This window comes from Alosa pseudoharengus, unplaced genomic scaffold (assembly GCF_046254945.1).
Source record: "Alosa pseudoharengus isolate Yale_2024_CS ecotype anadromous, Long Island Sound unplaced genomic scaffold, YU_APseudo_1.1 YU_APseudo_1.1_scf_5, whole genome shotgun sequence".
Taxonomy (NCBI): domain Eukaryota; kingdom Metazoa; phylum Chordata; class Actinopteri; order Clupeiformes; family Clupeidae; genus Alosa; species Alosa pseudoharengus.
This window is the reverse complement of record NW_027468837.1, coordinates 17,662,692-17,683,960: the sequence shown is the minus strand read 5'-3', so window position 1 is coordinate 17,683,960 and position 21,269 is coordinate 17,662,692. Positions and strand designations below refer to the sequence as shown.

At 43.6% G+C, this 21,269-nt stretch overlaps 2 protein-coding genes across 12 annotated transcripts in view; both read right to left on the bottom strand.

The window, feature by feature from the left end:
- The window catches only part of eif4g3a (eukaryotic translation initiation factor 4 gamma, 3a), a 74,460-nt gene extending 64,230 nt beyond the window's left edge, over positions 1–10,230 (bottom strand). For 6 of the 8 annotated variants that reach the window (XM_076268802.1, XM_076268804.1, XM_076268806.1 and 3 more), the window contains exon 1: positions 9,586–10,229. In XM_076268802.1, the coding sequence (XP_076124917.1) occupies positions 9,586–9,746 (161 nt within the window). In that variant the 5' untranslated portion in view covers positions 9,747–10,229. Of the gene's footprint in view, positions 1–9,585 lie in introns of all 8 variants that reach the window. The other 2 variants (XM_076268801.1, XM_076268803.1) reach the window with 1 other exon arrangement.
- A 454-nt stretch (positions 10,231–10,684) lies between these two features.
- Positions 10,685–21,269, bottom strand: part of ece1 (endothelin converting enzyme 1) — a 33,938-nt gene continuing 23,353 nt past the window's right edge. For all 4 annotated transcript variants that reach the window (XM_076268012.1, XM_076268011.1, XM_076268013.1 and 1 more), the window contains 11 exons: positions 21,039–21,181; positions 20,630–20,744; positions 18,751–18,861; positions 18,358–18,456; positions 16,053–16,130; positions 15,751–15,854; positions 15,127–15,237; positions 14,358–14,425; positions 14,014–14,204; positions 12,648–12,743; positions 10,685–12,044 (listed from right to left, as the gene is read on the bottom strand). In XM_076268012.1, the coding sequence (XP_076124127.1) occupies positions 11,868–12,044; positions 12,648–12,743; positions 14,014–14,204; positions 14,358–14,425; positions 15,127–15,237; positions 15,751–15,854; positions 16,053–16,130; positions 18,358–18,456; positions 18,751–18,861; positions 20,630–20,744; positions 21,039–21,181 (1,293 nt within the window). In that variant the 3' untranslated portion in view covers positions 10,685–11,867. The remainder of the gene's footprint in view (positions 12,045–12,647; positions 12,744–14,013; positions 14,205–14,357; positions 14,426–15,126; positions 15,238–15,750; positions 15,855–16,052; positions 16,131–18,357; positions 18,457–18,750; positions 18,862–20,629; positions 20,745–21,038; positions 21,182–21,269) is intronic.

The window sequence follows — 21,269 nt, the reverse complement described above, 5'->3', positions numbered from 1 at the left end:
GGAGGGAAAAGCAAAACAAAAATGCAGAAAGCATTTTTTTTTGTACATGTCTCAGGCTGTACCACCTAGTGTCATACAGTCTCTTCCCTGAGCTATCTGCAACAGCCTGAAGTGTGTAAGATGTAGGCTAAACAGTACAATAAGTGCCCAGACTCAATCTGTAACTTGTAAACAAAATAAGACAATCAGCTATAAAACTGAAAATAGGCCTACAGCATCTCTTATTTCTGAAAGTGCAAATTACATAGAAAATGATTTTTAAAAATCCACTTAAGCAAGACCTTCAACATCTGTGTTTAGTTGTATATGGAAGGGTCTACAATTTGCCTCAATATTTTTCATTGTGTGTAAAGTAATAATCTAGCCTACTAACTGTGAAAATATCACACTATTTTGCCTTTTTTAAAAAAACGAAATTGCTCCTTTCATTTCATAAACAGACTACAACTAGAAGTCACGTGACTTTGCCCTTTGACGTTAACTCACCGTAGCATGGTTTGTTTATTAGCCTGGTTAGCGTTGTCACTTTATTTTACTGTCTGCACTTACACTACCAGCTCCTCGTGTGAGAAGTTACAAGTTACCCCAACATAAAGGTAATTACCACGCGATTTACATAGCTTTCTGTCATTACGAAATCATTTAATTTAAGCCATAGGTTTTGGCCCTATTTGTATGTGTATCCAAAGGCTGCTGAAGCGCACGGGAAGTTTATTTCCCCTCGTTTCAGTGATTGGTAGCCTACATCATCTGGGTGATGGCTTCGAATATGTGTAGCATTTTTTCCACTCACATACCCAATGCTGAACAACGCCGACACACAATTTCATCTTATCCACCACTCTTCCGCCTGTACTAACGTTACTGTAACTGAAGTTCTCAAACTTGCGGATCCTCTAACTCTTGTAGGTCTAATCTTAGTGCTGCTAATGACTGACGGACTCGACCGACGACCTGACAAAAAAAAACATAGGCGCCAATCAGAGCTTCAGAGCTAAGGCGAGGCTACAGATTAGCGTTAGGTGTCGCTAAAGAACTCCCGTAACTCTCGCTACTTAACAGTAATTGCGCATGACATTAATTAATCCGCACACGAGTTTTATGTATTTTTTTACCGTGTATTCTCCGTGTAAATTCATGCACCGAACTGTGACGCCCGTACCGTTTCGGTTCAATACGAATACATGAACCGTTACACCCCTAATGCAAACTGCACCTTCCAGAAAACAGTGTCACTATGGATCGCCCAGACCATGTCATTGAGATCTCTGTGTTTTGAGAGAGCCAAACATAGAACATGACCTAAGGGTGCACCCACACCTCAAGAGACAGACAGACAGACTGAGCAAAGAGAGACAGAGAGAAAGAGATAGAGAGAGAGAGAAGTCAATATGGACTGGAGATCAGCCAAAGGATAGAAAAGATATGTGTAGAGAACCATGCCAATGGTCAAACTCAAAGGTAGATCTGGAAGAGATGGGGAGAGACGTTTGGCGAGTGAGGTGGATAGAGCGAGAGACGAGAGTTAACAAATACTGAAGTAGGGGTCGACCAATTATCGGCCTGGCCGATTATTAGGGCCGATATTTAGCATTTTTATAATAATTGGTATCGGTAATTTTTCACCGATAAGCCGATATTGAAATGGATAAAGAATGAAACGCGCTACTTTGTCTGTAAAGCGTCTCTCACTCCCTGCATTTGCTACTCTGTGATCAAGAGCATTGTCCCGCCCACTACACCGTCTGATTTGTTAGTTAGCACGAATGCAGCCAATCAGGATCGAAGACTGAACACAGAGAAAGTTTAGGATTCTCACTGAGGCAGACAGGGCTTCAGCTGTAGCCTACGGAGCTATTTTTCGAAGGTAAGGAAGGTAGCCTACTTTGCTGAAGTTGCAGTGAATCACAATCATCTACACGGAAGTTACAAAAACACCACTTTGTAAGCTATTGTCTCTTTGATCCGGATCAATAAGTAAAGAACCCACTTCCTTCATTTAGCCCGATTGATGCACGTTACTGATGCTGTTTACTAGTTATCCCACAAACTCGGGTGCTGCGCGTCAGGAGTTCTCTGGCTCCGCCTCGTTCGTTAATTGTGAATAACGGGACACCTCGGCGGACATAGTACAGACAAGTCCTAAATTATGCGATAGCGAACGTCAAAAAGTATAATTGCTCCTTTTTGAAACGGACTGTCAGAAAAGACTACATGAACCCAGGGCCAACCGTAATTTAATCCGACCTGAACAAAATCGCGTCCTGAGCTGGCTATTAACGTGCCTTTTAGGCTCTCAAAAGTGTAGCTTATAGCCTACACATGGACACAAATTGCATGCTTAAATAACCTAAGAACTATTTTAAAACTGTTTTGTTAAACTATTCAACCGTAACACTTGCCATCACGCATGCACCTCTCCCTCTCCCTCTCGTGCACTCACACACACGATGGCAAAGCATCCTCTTTGTGACAGGTCCCTTTAACAAGCACATAGCTCATTGTGCAGGCCTACTCTATGAAAATAATTGCTATCACTCAGCTCTTGGATTAACATGATACACAGGATTTACACTTGCAAAGTGATGCAAGTTGATAGACAATTGTGTATCAAAAGAAGAAAGAAAAGTTTGCATAATTAAATGATTTTGAATAAATTTTTTGCAGCATATATCCTTTACTATCTACCCCCCTTTTTAACAACTGACATATCGGTTTTACATATCGGTTATCGGCCTCCTGTTTTTGGTAATAATTGATATCGGTATCGGCCCTGAAAAAAACATATCGGTCGATCCCTATGCTGAAGGGCAGCGCAGATACCAAAAGAGTGACCACAACTGAGAAACAAATACAAAACAATAGAAATAGACACAGCAAGACAGGGAGGAAAGTGAGAATAGGATGGGGATGAGAGAAAGGGGAAGAAAGAAAGACATACACAAAGAAAGAGTGAAAATGAATGAAACCAACAGAGAGAATGAGAGAAAGACTGAGTGAGAAAGAGAGAGAGGGAGATGGAGGGAAAGAGAGAGAGGGACATGGAGGGAGGGAGCGAGAGAGAGGCTCCACACGTCGAGTCCTGTGCTGGTATCTGGCTCCGGCCGGGCTGTGTGTGACCTGGGCCATTGTTACGAGCCTGGTGGGAAGTGGCCGGCTGGCCCAATGCACACAGAATGCTAAGCAGCGCTGCCATTGTCTGCCCCTGCTGTGTGCGGCCGCCGTCGCTCTGGCAACCAGGAGCTGCACCCCACCCCCCCCCCCCCCCTTCCAACCACACACACACACACACACATACACACAACCTACATAAATGAAAGATGAAACATTCTGCCAGCGCTTTAGTCACAGGCAGCTACACATCACAGCTCGAAGTCCTGAGAGGAAGTTCTATTCAAAACCAGAAAGACAGGCAGCAAAGACAAATGACCGAATGAAACAGAGAGAGAGAGAGAGAAAGGGAGGGAGGAGTGCATAAGGAAGATAAAAGGGTATAAGGGGAATGAATGAGGAAGACAGGGACTTTTGGGAAACCCCCAACACAACAGACACCCCCTACACCCAACAGCATGCAATCACCTGGTCCTCCTTGACCCAAATCCCAGCCTCTGGAAGTGCTGGGTGACTACCACACGGACCCAACATGGTGGGCCTGGATCTGGCACTGCCCCACAGCAGCTCATGAGGACAAGCAACCTTCTCACCCAACGCCTGACTTGAACCAGCCATGGATAATGATTCAGAGAAACAGCACTGTGCTGCTGGCCCAGAGCTGTGTTTAAGTGTAAAAAAAGTCACTAAAATTAGGTCAATGGGGCAGCAGACAGGCATGGGACGAATGGTGTCCTTTGAAGTCCTTGTTTGCGCAGTTGCACAAACAAGCCATTATAAACTGACACCACCTAACCTCCTCATGCGCACGCATGCATGCACACACACACACACGCATGGACACGCACGGACACACACACACTCACACTCTCTCTCTCACATTCACATACACAAACAAACACACACACACACACACACACACACACACACAAACACATACACACACATGCACAGACTCTGCCTATCACTTGCTTGCGCGAGCTGAGTTAGTGTTCCAGACAGCAGGTTCAAGCGCAGGAATGAGAGGAATGCCTGGGCCGAGGCAGGTGCCAGCCGGCACGGGGAGAGAGCGGGCACAAAGATCAGACTCCCCCACCTCCACCACCTCACCCGGCCTGATCTCAGCAGATCAGGTGTCGCCACCCAACACCAGATGCCACAGACAGCATGGGCTGGCAGGCAGGCGGGTGAGACAGATACACACACACACACACACACACACACACACACACACACACACACACACAGGCACGGCCAAGAGCCTGGGCATGCCTTTCACAAAGCATTCCCCATGGCTGCACGGCACTGTGCGTTTCCCCACCCCTGTACTAACACACCTGACTGATCTCCTCAGGTAATTAAAGATGGTTCATTAGCTGATGCAGGCGGACTCCTCTGCTACTGAAGAGTAGAGAGAAGAACTCAGACATGACTGTGAACTGAGACCCTCAGAAGAGAACAGCACATCTTATATACACCTTAAACCTCCACACATAAAAAGCAAATGAAATACACATTTAAGACCAGTAAGCAGAGATAGAACTGATAAAGACAACACATATGATAAGGCAGTAAGACTAGTGTCCATGTTAACTAGGTCTATTTAGTCTCTCTAAACTCACACGATGTAAGCCTAGGAAAAACGCAACTGGAAATTGCTCTTTGGTTTGGTACAGATGTTGGAACACCACTTTAGCTGTAGACCCAAATGTGTCCATGTTGGGAGGTTCATGTGTAACAGAGCAACCGCAGAAAAAAACCTTGCCACTTCCTGAACCAACAATGCCCAGAACAGACAGGAAGGGATCGGGATGGTTTGCCATCAGACACACCTCACTGACCTGACGATCGAATATGACATGGAGATGTCAACAACGTCAGGGGATGACAGGAAAACAGCTAGCAATGTTTACTCAGATCCCCGTCAACTCCAGTGTTCCCATGCAACTGACCTACTGAATGAGTCCTATGAATGACATGGTGGCTCTCCAACCTCTCCCAATCACTCCCAGTGAGCTTCATGGCTCTATTTGCATACCTCTTTTGACAAGAGCAGTAGCAGGGCTCTGAAAAGCAGGACAGAATCGAACGAGTATGCCCTCAACAGTCCTTTTGTACTGTTTGTAACCACACCATATGAGATAATCCATGGTTGGTTTGAAATGTTTCTGAGCTATAATGTCCAATGGATATAGATTTCAGTCGATTCAAGTCCACTCATGCTGTTGAGTTAGTGTTGTTATGTAGTAGATGGTCATGAGTACATGTTGGCTGACCACTTTGACCACACGTGATCCACAGACATCTGCATAGCATCAAGTCCTCAATACAATCAATAGATCAATAGTATTGGACAACTGAATGAATCACAAAAACATCTGACAAACTCGGTGAACCAGGGGGCTTATGCAGTGGAACCAACCACATCATTAAAGTTCTCCCAAGACAGGTCTGTGTTTTGGCCTTTGCCCTTGCTAGACCTAGCAAGCATAGGGATAACGTGGTACTGGAGAGAGCAGTGTACAGTAGGGGTCAACTGATATGCAGTTTTAAGGTCCAACGACAATAACGATATCTAATGACTGGATGGACGATAACCAATATTGAACCAAAATTAATGTATTTGGCTGTTAATTAACAAAACTACATAAAAGAAATAACTGGTAAGCAAGATTGGAGATTAGCTAAGAGGGGCAGTCTACCAACGCCAAACTGAAAGTGAAATATACTCCCTTATAAACTAGACCTTGGGCTATTCTTTTAAGGAAAATAAATACCATGGCGGCTATGTTTACATTTACCGGCCTCACAGGGATGAAGCTAACGTCAGCTAAATTTACCTAAGCAAGCTAAAGTGTGTTCGCTTTATAAATAACATTATATTTAAGATATGCAATCTTACTAACATGAGCCCTACATTAAATTACAAAAAAAGCTTGCATCACATAACTTAAGAAACTGAAGTGGTAACCTACCAGTGTTACCAAAAGTGTCTTGAATAGATGTATTCTGTAATCCATATATTACTCTGGTGTAATCTTACTGGCCTTTGCTGACTATCTTGTGGTTTTGTTGCTAACCAGGAGCCTCTTTAAACGAATACTAATTAAAAGCTATGAGTTAAAACAAATATTTAAAAGTAATCTATAAAAATAATAACAATATATTTTAATTTAAGTGAAACTACACCATAGGTTGGTCTAGACATAAGGGTGCATTTAAACAAATATTGACAAAGACCAGGATTACTTCATTATCCAGACAACGGCACAAAATAAAACCCAAAAATGACACTTTTCACCAAGGCTCTCTGTGCCTCAGGTTTGTGGGGATTTTCAGATTTTCATTCAGCATGCTGAAGTCTTACTTTGTGGAATACACCCTACGGAAAAAGGCCCGAAACCACACTTGATGGCAGGTATATTGTCTCCACCAATGGCCATAGGGATATGTATGGATTAGGATGTATGGTTGGTGAACACCCATCTGTGACTCGGGTGAAGCATTTAGTCATGTCAGACTACATAACTTCCCTCAGCTGCCACAAATTATTTCTTAATAAACAATAAAAAGTATTTTAAAATGTGTGTACCATGAGAAGGTGTTCATTATTTTTGCCTTAAGAATACTGTACAGGGGCAATGCTCAGTGGTTTATCCTAAGATGTTCTGATGGGATTATTTATTTAATAGGCTAACTCCCCAAATCCCTCACTTATGATTACCAAGTATGACATCCTAGGATAGAAAAACCCAATGCCTTTTAGTTAAATTGGGCCAATTCTCTGACTAAAGGTCCCAAAAACACGCTCTTAAATTTAGTGTCAGTTTCTGTTCCAGGGTAAACAAATGCAAAATAACAAATCAATATGGTAAGTTTTGAGGCATTCTGTGACTTGGCCATAAAACACAATTTAACTGTGGTGTATGATGGAAAACATTTGATTTTGCCAGCATTTGGTTTGAAGATATTGTCACTTGGCTTGAAAGAATATGCACGCTTCCAGACATGCTAATCAACACCTGTCACATTCCCAGAGTCCCCATGTCCCGGATGACGTTGGCACAACATCTGAAGTCCAGAACCACATGTGTGCCCTGGTCCAGAGCATGGAAATGTCAAGATCTGACAGCATTTAACATGGCTATCACCGTCATCTCGTTGACATTTCCCCATAAGAAAGCCAACATGTTCTTTTGTCTGCAGCTGGCTTTCTGATGTCTGTTGAGAACACTTCTCACAAAAACAAAATAACAAACAATGTTACCATCACTCCCAACAACCCCTGTTGTATTATGTTCCTGTACTTTCCTGTTTACATTGACTTTCTACATCCAAACAAATGCACCTACAGACAAAAAAAGGTTCGGCAGCCATGCAAATGCAGCCATGCAGACAGAATTAGGTGCCTCAGAATTTGTATACCCCCACCATGCAACTCTGCCATCCTGTTCAGAAAAGGTTAATTACATTATCAAGAGAGGACAACTGACAGCACCAATCAGGAGGCTAATCGCTGACAAGACAATAAGCCTAATCTGTGCACAGGGTGGAGCAGTACTGAGGTTGAAGCAAGGTTCCAAGCTCTGTGTAAGAGCATCAAGGAAGCATTTGGGGAATCATAATGGAGAATATCAATGCAAGAGAACAACCTCCTACTGACTCTCCGTCCATGACTGGGACAGATATGTTTAGTGTGACCCACAAACCACAGTCTTCAGCTCCTTTGAAAGACCCATAGCTGTGTAGTTGCCAGTGTTTCCATTCAACAAATAAAATGCCTAAATGGCCTGGGTGATTATGTGTTGTGTTCTGTTTTTGTTATTGTTCAACCCTGTGGACAGAGGGGATAGCACTCACACCCAGAAAACCTTTTTGGGAGTTTGGTCTGTTTTTGGAAGTCCACCATCCACACTTGCAAACCACAATGCTTTCTTCTCACTGAAACCTCAAGGCACTAATTTTATGACTGCTGGTTCATGTGTAACAGAGCAACGGCAAAAAAACCTTGCCACTTCCTGAATCTACAATGCCCAGAACAGACAGGGAGGGATGGGGATGGTTTGCCATCAGACACCTCACGGACCTGAATCCTCACGAATATGACGTGGAGATGTCAACAACGTCAGGGGATGACAGGAAAACAGCTAGCAATGTTTACTCAGATCCCCGTCAACTCCGGTGTTACCATGCAATTGACCTACTGAATGAGTCCTATGAATGACCTACTGAATGAACGTCCTATGGCCTGCTAATCATACACTTACACACATCCACTATATTCAAATGTCTGACAACAATCCAATAACGTATGGGGTGGAACAATAGCAATTGGTCGTATATTATGCTAACTTTTTCCTGAAATATATGATGCTGCTACACTAAAAACAACATCATGACTGATTACATTAAGAATATATTGGTAACGTTAGATGGTGATTTCTCTTCTCGAATCTGTGGCGCACACTCAGCTGCATCAGCACCTGAGTGTCCACGTAGCTTATACAATACGGACTGCTTTCAAATGACACTACGATTTGCAAGCTGACCTAAAACTAACTACTGTATTTTGTTTTCTTTACCAACATACTGTCAGTGGATTTTCTGAACAACCGATGAGGGGCCGATGATGCAGATGCACGTGAGCTGATTTGGCCAGATCCGCATCTCGATTAATATACACAGATTAATGTACACAGGAAACGGGGGAAATCCCGATACAAAATAACGGTATGGCGATCAGAGTTCAAATGAACCAAGACCTCAACCCCGTGATTATTCCATAAGATATGTAGCACTCGGCATTTTACGGACATTACAACAAAAGCCGGCAAAACCTGGTGTTCAGAGTTTATGACAGTCGCCCAAAAGTAAGGCTATATGTTACGCTAGCAGACCAAGCTAGCTAGCTAGCAAAGCAAGTGTCCCCATCGTTCCCCCTCACACAAAGACAAAATTGTCAAGTTCATCACACAAAGCCGACTACACTTGACGCAATCACGTAGAGTACTCTCCAACATTCCATTTTTCAATTGTCATGCCCACCAACCTAGCACACCGGTAGCCTCTTTAATATAGAAAAGTAGCTGAAAACTGCTTGAAATACTTAGATAAACCCGGTTCCTGACAGGATTTCTCCAGCTAACTTATCTAGCTAGTAAGCATTTCAAGCAGTTAGCTCTACTCGCTAGCTAATGTTGGTTTGGCTATTAGCTAGCTAGCCAGCTATCATGATTAAAAACAATATTAGCAGGATAATCTTAGAGCTAACGTTAATTAGCTGGACTGTTAGCCATCATTTTCATTTCTCCTGTTCCACTATCGCATTAGCAAGCCAGCTAACTTATATGTAATGACGTTAGCTAGGCTATTTTCCCATTCTGGCTACGTCTTCAGAAAATATACCAGGGTTACCGGTGGGATCCAGCTTTGAGTGGGGGTAACGTTAACGTTATTGTTATCAGTGAAGGATACTGGGGTGGCGGCACAGCAGGCGGTTGAGCAGTCGGGGCTCCCGGTGGTAGCGACACGGAGGTCAGAGACGCCCGCAGTTGGCTTGATGGAGATGGCCCGGTTACAGGTCCACTAACTGCGACAGCAGCCGGTTTCGACACCACTTTCGGTGGCAAACTCATTGCAGATTTTGAACAAAAGCAAACAATACGTTACTAAATTATGTTTACACACTATCTAGTTATTATACATAAGTAGACGAGATGTTCCTCTTCAGCGTTGCAGCAAATCCTTTTGCTTAAGATTCCGTCTCACAATCCATTTCTATAACTGGCTTTTTAAATGTATAGTCGCTTATAGTCACAAGAATTGTAGAGCTATTCATGGGGACGGTGAGGGGCTTGCCTCCGCCACCTCGTCCGGGATGTCCGCGGATCTGGTTCGGTTCCGTTCTTCAGAGTATATTCCCCGGTGTGCCCTCTTCACTCAGTCAGCGTTTGATATCTTCATGTTGCATTTTAAACTTATTTTTTCATAGAGATGGGAGACTTCGCTCAACATGGCGTTGCGGCCGCCTCAAGCAGTCCGGTAGGACGGACTGTTCGACTACCGTCGGCTAATTTCGGGTATACTCGGCTGACTGCCTATGGTTAACCTAGGACTGACAAAAGTGACGTATCAGTAGGATTTGATGCTGGGTTTCTATGTTCATGTCGAGATTTCAGAGGCACTGACTAAAACCAACGTATGCTAGCCATCAGTACATAATGCAACATTAAAATAATTAGAACTTTATCGACACAGAGCGTTTGTCTCAATGTAGTCTAGTTGGGATACTGCATATTGTTTGGCACATAGTTTATCGTTAAGCAAAGTGAATAGTGGTTTCCAGTACATATGTTAGCAGGAACATAACTTTTAAATGGTTTACAAATGCGTGATTAAGAAGACCACAACAGTTCACCACAACATTAGTTTAAGAGTGGAAAAAATGCTTATTTGCTTAAAAAATACGTGAGCTCGGCTCTCTAAAATACATTCATACAGCGACATCTATCGGAGGTTTTTGAGACGTGCGAGTGTAAATGCAACTGCCAAATGAGAGAGAAGACAACAACGGTGTATTTTATGGAAATTATTTTTATTTTCGAATTTAATGTGTAAGAGATACAAAATGAGGCATAAATGGTTAAAATCCAAGGGGTATGCAATACCAGGTGACTTCATAGTTCTTTTACATCTCAGATGTGGCCTAGGTAGCCTGTGGGGTTCTGCACACAAACACATAGCATTCTTAGGCCATACTGAAACATTTCTGACAAAATGAGAACCAGCATTTGTCGCATAATGGCTGTTCTAAATGAATGCATGTGACGGTGTTAGTAGACAGACCAATTCTAACATAGAGAGCTGCTATTTTAAACACATCTCACATTCCATCAGTCATCTTCAAATTTCAAACTTTATAACAAAACAAGTTATTGCACAATATATATACACAGTCACTTCTTTAAACTCTGTGCATTTATATCATTTAATGTGCCCAGGTGGAGAATGGAGCCAACATCCAAAGGGTCAGGCCTCTGTCCTCTAAGGATGCATAGCGCCCATTACAAAGACATTCACAAGAGCATTTGGCAGGAGCTTTACAATACACTTAACTTGACTTATACAGACTTATACAAATTTACATAAAACAATCTAAATGTATTTAAGAATTAACTTTCCAAGCTATTTTACATATGAACAAGAACCTTACGAATTGACAAGGCATTGTAATAAAGGCAGAAAAATAAATATTCTTTTCCACTTTAAAAAAAAAACACATTAAGACAGAGGTGCATGACCTCTTTTTTTATTCATAAGCCTTGATGCAAAGAATTATACCCCACCCACCCACACATCCTTTAGTCTCTTCATTAAACTCAACCTGTCTGGTTTCCAGTGTTAACAGTGCGTCTCCTCACCTCAACCAAGGAGCAGAACACATTTCGTTATTTCAATGTGCTCCTCAGAGATTAAAACAAAACAAAAAAAAAGTGTGAAGAGTGTGTTTTCCTCCACATATTAATGAAGACGAGCTGAGTCGGGATCGGGATTCCTCCTCCAGGCTTGGCAGTCCAGATTAGGCAACCTGAGAAGTAAGAGCTGAGCAAGCAGAGCTGCTGTGATTTGTTCATTCACCAGTCAATCACCTCTGTCTCTGTCTTGGCCATCTGTGAAGGAGAGCTCATGACCCCATACAGGCCACTTTGCCACAGCAAAGCATGGCCAGGGTCATAGGGCCCCGGTGTGCGCGTTTTTCACCAGAGCTCGCACTTCTGCTTGGGGTTCATGGGGGAGTTGGCCGGGCAGCCAAAGTGCCTGGAGAAGTCCTGGGAGTTGGAGACAGTGCCGATGACACGGTACTGTGACGGGCTGTGGGGATCCGTGATCACACCCTCATGGGAGCTTTCAGGGGTACGCACAGAACACCACACCTGTGTGGCCAAGAGGTGACACACACACACACACACACAGTGGAGCCTTCATGAAACAACATAGTATGGGGAACTTTTAACACAGAACATTTACTAAATTGATCCGTGTAAGTTTTTAATGTGCTGTAATATTGAATGAAATAATAAAGTGCCCCCCCCCCCCCCCAGATTCACAATATTTAACAGTGCAGCCATTGGACATCGTCCTCCAATACTTCATAACTCTTGGCACTGCATAATAATGGCTAGGTGCCATCTTGAATAACCTGTGTTTGACCAAGCCCACATCAACGTTGGCATCCAAACTGGAGGGCAAACCTTGTCCATGGCTTAACAGTAAACACGTCACGTTCAGTGCTCATTCAAATTTCATAGTATTATCTGATAATATTTAACACTGGGTGTAGCTCTAACAACATGTCATAACAAATTTATACACACATAATCGCATATGTGAATAAATAACACATTTGTTTACGACCTTTGTTTTTATAATAAAAAATCCAAAGAGTTGTATGTGGTATTATCAAATAATCAAATCAAACAGAAGATGTAATGCAAATGTCAGAGAATCAAATAGGAAAAGGAATTGCGGTCCCTCACCTGGGCAAATCCAATAAAAAACAGCTGATGGTTGGTCAACCCCAGGGCGGGCAGTGTGTCCTCCTCCCCGTTCTTCTTGGTCCAGTTCACGTAGGCCTGCGAGACAGCGATCAGGTTTCACTTCCCTAATTGCACTTTCCTTCAGCTCCACAGAAACACCTTCACCAGCACAGCACAGCACAGTCCACCTACACCACCTAGACTTGATTTCCCCTCTTGACACCTGCGCTAACCCAGGGCACGCTAGGTCCTTCCCTACCATATGTTTTGCGCCGGTAACCTACAGCCTTTGAGCCGACGGAAAGAATGTGCGAGCTGCGGCCCGCTCTGCCACCTGTTATGTTCCAAAGCTTTACAGTGAGATAGGCTTTCCCCCGATTTTCCACCCTAGACAGGCTTTGATGCCCCCCCCCCCAACACACACACACTCCTCCGCCTTCGTCCCCTATTAACCTCAAAGTAATGAAGGAGGAAAACTATCTGGGGGGTGCGGGTTGTGGGAAGAGTGACAGAGGTGTTCGGGGTGACATGTTCCATGCGCATCACACATTTTCTGTGTATTGCGCAAAGCATGCTGCTTCGGAAACGTGTTAGCGTGTTCTTTTTTTAAACTGACTGGACCCCCTCATGAGGTCAGGCCTCCTCTTCCTCTTCGCCAACCTCTACTAATGCTTCTCACAAATACGCTCTACGGGATCAAAAGAGTATATACTGTATACTTATACACACAGGCTGTTCTGGCTTTAGTGTTAATGGAAAAAAAAGGCAGCACTTTGCATACAAAAATGTTCATTGCACAAACGTTTTTCGCTGTGTTGCCTTCTTCAGTGTTAATGGGCCCTTTTCCTAAGCACAGACAGACATCTGTCTATAAAGGGGAGTGTATAAGGGGGGTGACTGGAGTTCTTTGAAATACATTCACATTCTATTCTGATAATGATTGTTAAGGGAGTGAACTTAAAGCACACAAGCTTTAATACTGGCTCATTAAACATGGCATTCATCAGATGAGTGCTATCAAGAGCATAGTAGCATTATGTTAGCAGTCTTACTTAATGAACATTCGACTTTGCCTCCTGAGAGAATGTCATAAATCTGATGCTTTCCCTTTATTTTGTTTGTAAATGAAAGCCTTAAATCCCTGGCTCTTTGAGCAAATCCTACCTAACTTTTTTAGATAGCTCAGTTACGCATTTCATTTTTAATGTTCATTATATCCTGTAATTCAGCAGAGCTTGTTATTTTTTCATTTTGCACTGAAAATATTTACTTTCTGAACATGTTCCTGATAATGTGCACCCATGGCTAGGCCCTGGCCTTGTCCTGCCTAACCAGCTGAGGTACCCAGACATGTCTCTTTTCTGACCTTGTATGCAGCCTTCAGTCCCCCGTTGTCGGCTATGTTCTCCCCCAGAGTGTGCTTGCCATTCAGAGGCTCCTTGTTGATGGTGTAGTTGCTGTACTGCTCCACCATGCACTGGGTCTGGTGCTTGAAGGCCTCCACCGATGAGTTCTGCCACCAGGGGCGCAGGTTCCCGTCCTTGTCATACTCCCTCCCTAATGGGCCAAACACAGTGGCATCATCTCACAGTTAGATTGTGTTTTTCAAAGCAACATAATTGTATTAAATGTGTAAAATTACTCAAGCGTTGACTGTAATCTGTAATGACACAGAATCAAGTTGCGTTCGTTTTTTTGCTGAGTACTTACCTTGGTCATCAAAGGCATGTGTCAGTTCATGCCCCATAACCACACCAATTCCACCAAAATTCAGGGCTCTGAAACATGATGAATCATTAAGCATTGAAACTTGCATATGTAAGTAGTATTAAGGTGCTATGTGGAGTTTATTTTTCATTTCAAACATCCAAAAAGTATCACCAAATAATATCAACAGAATGTGAGGAAACAGTCGTCTATGCTCTGTGTTGTCCCTGAAAACATAACGCAAACCAGCTAGCACCAGGCCAGCTCTCTTGTACCACGTGTATATTAATCAAAGGAAAAGTGCTTTGTGGCTGCGTTTAAGACAGGGGGTCAGGAATTGGGAGATTTAACTTTGGCCAGTTCAGCATTCAGCATCCCAGCTATCTTTAAAACTGGCACACACAACATGTACTCATTTCTGGCACCATCTTCACAAACAAGCCAAGTACATCCGATGGCCACAAATAAAGTCATCCGTGTGGACTGTCTGATCCTCCCAGCAGGAATCTGCCAGCTCAACAACCAATTCACATTAACGACATACCATTGTTCTCTACATTGTCTCCATCTGTAAGGCTAACTGTCTAATGGGCTATTTATGGCTTATTTGGCTGAGGTAACTAGCCTAGCATGAGGGCAGTACTTCCTCTCTCTCTCTCTCTCTGGTGGATGGTGAGGACTATAGTCTTGGTTATGGACATGAATGCATGCCATGCATGGATGGACCTGGACACCAAAAAGGCTGCCAAGGAACCAAGAGAGAGGGTCTTACTTTGGCCATGTGCGGCTGTAAAATGGAGCCTGGAGAATGCCGGCAGGCAGGACCATCTCATTCTTGGTGGGGTTGTAGTAGGCGTTCACTGTGGGAGGGGTCATGCTCCACCTGTGCATATGAGAAATCACATAAATATCCATAAACCTCTCTCTCCAGTTTTCTATGTGTCTAAATCTAAGTCTCTGTACTCTTGTATTCTCTGTACGGTTCATAACAGCCAATGTAGGTGTCAAGGTGTCACTTCCTGTGATCTTCGAAGTTTGAGTGTTTGTCAACCACAAAGTGCTTCCAGGACGACAAGCCACATAACGAGAAATCATGTGAGGATTGGAGCCAAACCACCTGCTACTACAGAAATGTGTGTGTGTGTGTGTGTGTGTGTGTGTGTGTGTGTGTGTGTCTGTGTGTGTGTGTGTGTGTGTGTGTGTGTGTGTGTGTGTGTGTGTGTGTTTTTGTGTGCTTAAGGGTGTGTGTGGATTTTGCCATCCCTATCTCATTTTAAGGAAGTACGAATTTCCATGTGTATGTGTGTGACATGATTGTGTGTGTGTGTGTGTGTGTGTGTGTGTGTGTGTTCATGGAGCTGAGCCGTATTTTAGGTGCAGGGCCGACCGTACTCACTGGTTCCTGTTTGGAGCCTTCCTCAGCTGGTCTGCTGTGACTCTGCCAGAGAAGTTGTAGTATTGCATGACATTCTGGAAGTACAGCTCTGACACCACCTCAAACTGCAAAAGAAAGAATGAGAGAACAAAACAAAATTTGAGAGAGTGGCCACGGGTGCCTTTATCCAAAAGCAGCCCACTAAGTAGCCTTCTAATTATCTTGAAAGGGCATAGTAAGCATGTACTGATTTGTGCTAAGTACCTTTAGGCATAAGTCAATTAACCACACAATGCTACCAATCCGTATTAATTTATACCTACATCGTTGAAGACCTTGTCCAGTTCCTTGGGGTCCATGATGAACTTGGGATATCCTACCATGTTGTAAATGGCATCAGCCTGTGGAGAGAAAAAAGAACCACCAGGTGGAGCTGTAGAGCAACTGAGATTTGCAAACCAACTAATCAGTTCCATAGTCAACACATAAATATGCGTTATGGCAGAGGCTGTGTTTGGTGCTGGGTTTAGATTGAGCTAAAGGGTTAGCATAGGCCATGGTAGGAGGCCCTATAGGCCCTGTGTGTTTACGCCTGCTACCACTACAACATCGGAGCAACAACACTCCATTTTTTACATGATATCCCTTTTGTATAATTCAGAAGTTAAAAAAAACTTTTCCCTTTTGGATGAATTTGCTACCAGTACTGATACTGACAACTTTAAAAAAAATACGTAGGGGAGTGCTATCATAATATTACTTCAGGGTTGTGTAAGGACACTTTTCTATCAACAAACCAAAAGTTCAGCTTGCTCCCAACCCCTGTCCCCCAATGTTTCACGCTGTCTCCTCAGGGAGGACAAGATGTGCAGTCCGCCGCAAAACCCCCACAGCCGGGGCCGGCACATTGGACCACTGTCAGGCAGCATCGCCATAACAACCCCCGACAGGCTGACATTTCCATCTATGTGTCAAATCCTGAGCTAAGCTGAGCTGGAGGGCACAGGTAATGGAATGGGTGAGGACTGAATTTGGCCATGCTCGGTGAATATATTCAAAGTAGAACTTGCACACACACACGCGCACACACACACACACACACATAGACAATAACATGTCGACTGGTGCAATATTTATAGACCTCACTAAGGCTTTTGATATGGTCGATCACTATTTGCTTATAGACAAACTACATGCAATAGGCCTCTCCAAACACTCTCTTATTCATTTTAATTCTTATCTCCACTGTAGACGTCAGCGTGTCTCTCTTCATGGTTCTGTATCACAGTCCTTAATAATTGAGAAAGGCGTTCCTCAAGGCTCTTCCTTAGGGCCTCTCCTATTTTCACTGTTTATCAATGATCTTCCTCTAATCTGTTCAGACTGTCACATTCATCTCTATGCAGAGGACACAGTGATTTACACATCTAACGTGTCTGTTTCTAAGATTCAATCCACACAGCAATCAAACTTTAATGCCATTCAACTTTGGTTTCAATCCAACCACCTTTTACTGAACAAGAAAAAGTCATACAGCATGCTGTTCCCCACCAGATCAGCTACATCAAATCAAGATAACACTCTTTCACTCAAATTCTCAGATAATACTCCACTGGTACTAGTACTGTAACTTACGAATTTTGTATCGCTCTATTAATTGTTTTACTCAACCGATTAGGTTAAGGATTGTGTCTCAACTAATATTTCCTATCTTAGACTATGCAAATGTTGTCTACCAAAACGCATCAGAATCACACCTGAAATCATTAAATGTTGCGTTCAATAATATATGCAGATTTGTGCTAAGATGCCCTTTTACTACTCATCACTGTGTAATGTATGACTCACTGAACTTATTATCACCAAAAGCCAGAAGACAGTACCACTGGTATCAGATTATTTTAAAATGTGTGTACACTGATTATCCTTCTTACCTCAAGGATTATTTAATTCCATATAGACCCAGCTATAGACTGAGACCCAATGAATATCCCTCCTTCACTGTGCCAAACATCTCCAAAGAGAGTGGTAGACGTATATTTAAATTTTAAAGCCCCCTCAGACTGGAATTGCCTACCTGGGTCTCTAAGATCTGCCACTTCTTTGCATTCTTTTAAAACATCGCTCTTTACTCACTTGCAAGTAAACTGTTCCTGTAAATGTTTTCCTCATGTGTGACTGGTCTTTTGTTTTTTATAATACCATGTGGGATACTTTTTGTCCTTACTTTTTACTCATGTGTTTTTGTGTTTATATGCGACTATGGGTGTAGGTGTGCGTATATAGGACTATATCATGTGTGTATACGTATTTACTGGTATGTATATACATATGTGTGTGGGCTAAATGTTGTCATGCCTCTTAATACTGTATTATGTTTAATACATGGTCTGGTTTTCACTAAGGACCTGGTGGGGTGGTTGTGGTGGGCGAGGCGGGATGAGGGAGAGCTTTAGAGGGTGTGAATGTACATGTGCTGTATTGTCTTTGTCTTATGTCCCGAGGACCCCCTCGAAAACGAGATGTCTCATCTCAAGGGGTTATCCTCCTAACAATAAATTTAAAAACACACGCACGCACTCACAAACGCGCACGTGCGCACCCACACACACACACACACACACTTACTTTTTCCTTGGCAGCCTTTTTGGTGTCCGGGTCCATCCAGGCAGTATCTTTCAGGCTGTCCTCAAAGGCCCATTTGATCTCTGAGACCATGGCTTCAGCCTATCAGAGAGAGGGAAGCACAAAAAAGGACAGGTCACTGACAGACAGCTCCCCCGAGAGTGTTTTAAGTAAAAAAACCTCTTGCACTATTGGTCAGCCATCTGGATAGTGACTGACTGACATAACTGTTGAATGAAGAGGTTGGACCTAAACATGAAATCAGCCAGCTCAGAGTGCTGAGTGACATTAAAAAAAAAAAAAAATGGAAAGAATTTTCCACATCTGGGGTGGGGTGAGTGTGTTTGTGAGTGTGTGTGTGTGTGTGTGTGTGTGTGGTGTGGTGGTGTCACTTACGATGGTCTTGCTGTCCTCTGCGAATGTGGCTTTGACAAACAAGGCCCCTAGTGCAAAGCCTAATGCGCTGTCTGTATCGCTCACACACAGTTTCCAGCGTGGGGTGCAACTCTACAATAAAGAAACACACACACACACACACACACACACACACAGAGTCAACAGATTCATCCTGTCTCAGAACACCAAAGGTTTATGACACACATTTTAATCTCAATACGGTTTGTTGTGAAGACATCCTCCTCTCACTCAGCCTCACCCCCACATTCATAAGCCACCACTAACCACCTCAACATGCCCACAGAGAATCACAAAGCAGACTGTTCCATCCCAGCCAAGGTGCTCCTACTAAATATGATCCTTAAAATTCCAAAGAATCCTCACATAGTGACGGCACGTCTGAGCTCTTTGTTCTGTATGTTGTCTCTTTTAGATCAATGACTAACATTTTTCTAGGGCTTAGAAAAAGGGAAGCATCACTTCCCGACAAAGGAGGAAATCTTGCTTAATGGCCATGTAGAGTAAGGCTATTTCAATGACTAACAGACAGGCTTTATAAACATGCAATACAAGCAACCTAAAACATTCACAAATAGATGATTAATGGTATTGAGTCAGTAATGGTGAGATGTTTTGGAAAAGCTTTGTTTAAGCTCCTTATATGTTTCTTATCTATCATGTGGACTGCATTCCACCCCATGGAGCCTGGCTTTTGTTTTTACAAGCCACACAGAGATTGGCAGCAACAGGACACTCTTGTCACCCCTCACTTCCCCTCTCCTACTGGGATGTTTAGAGTCTTCACAAAGAGGCTTCACAGCCGGGGGGAGTGGGGGTGGGAACAGTCAGAGAGGAAGGGTGTGTGTGTGTGTGTGTGGGTGTGTGTGTGTGTGTTGTGGGGGGAGAACAGAGTGTAAGGGGCAGGAAGGGAAATGACTGGAGATACAGAAAAAATGAGAAGTGTGTATATATATATATGTGTGTGTGTGTGTGTGTGTGTGTGTGTGTGTGTGTGTGTGTGTGTGTGTGTGTGTGTGTGCGTGTGTGTGTGTGTGTGTAGGGGTCAGGAGAAGTTTCTGAAGAGGTCAGCAGTCTGTGTGTAAAACCACAAGGAGAGGCTCAATCATGTCACACACATACACATGGAAACTCGTACTTCCTTAAAATGAGATAGGGATAGCAAAATCCACACACACCCTTAAGCACACAGAAACACACACGCATGCACACACACACACACACACATACACACACACACACACACACACACACATGCCCCCGCCCACTGACAGATGCATGCGTGAACTCACGCCCACACAGCGAGCTAAGAATCCTGGCTTGTTATTACAGCATGACCCTAGCGGAAGGGAAAGCTAGTGGAACTGATTCTAGCGTCCTGATAAGAGCTTGGACTGCCGAAGGCTACAGGGGCCTAGCGACCACGTCACCCCCCCCCAGGTCTCCGTCAGCCCAGGGGAGCAGCGAGGGGGTCAATCTGACAGCCTCTACCATTTCCAGCTCAGTTCATCTCAAACTCCACTGCCTCCTCACTGCTGAGGACGCTAAAGCCGCTAATGCTGCTTGCTTTAATCTGAGCCAGATCAAACGCATAGTCCACTTTAGGTGTCATGTTCGTCCAGAGGCTAATGTCTTTTTATCGGGGCGATAAGCAAATGTGGGACTTAGTGATGGATGTGGTGGGTGTGGTGCCTTCAGGAAGAAAGATAGGGGGATTTACGTGTAGTAGCATTAGGAGTTCTATCAGATGGGATCTGTTTGCCAGGGGCTTTCTTTCCTAGTATCAGAGTTGGGAATCAGGATCTAGATCAATGTGACTTTGCTTCATGCTTTTATAAAGCCTGTTAAATGCCTCTCTCACCTTTTTGGTGCCGTACATGACCTCGAAGAAGCGCTGCTCTGCGTCCTGGAACTTCTGGTCAAGGATGGAGACCATCTTTCTCACCACTTTCATGATCATGTAATTATTTAGGACACTAGGGGGAAATGAGTCTTGTGTTAGACCACCACACGTGATGTGGATATCACTTCTCTGAAACTAGCATAAGAGTGAGTGATATTTTTTTATATTTATTTCACAATAGGAATATGGTACTATAGTATATTACCTTCCACTAGGTTGTAATCATTTTATTTTGTTTAATTAATTAAATATATACCATACATCAATTACACTGGTTATCAGGGAAGCCTGCATGTAGTCTCCATGCACAGGGTACACTGCAGTTTCATTAGATGATGTGTAGCAGACAGCCATGCACGTCTATTACCTCTTGTTGGTGTTCTGGATGAGCTCGGACACCTTCTGAAGGTACTCTTTGGCGTAGACCACCACAGGCTCAGAGTCGTTCAGCTTCACAGGGGCAAACATGTCTTTGAGGAAGGGCATCCAGTCCACCGCAGGGGCTAGCGTCTACACATAACCCAGGGGCACAGACAGAACAGGGAGATGGCATATTGAGTTGTACAGCTTAGAAAACGGCAAACAGTGCAGCACAGAC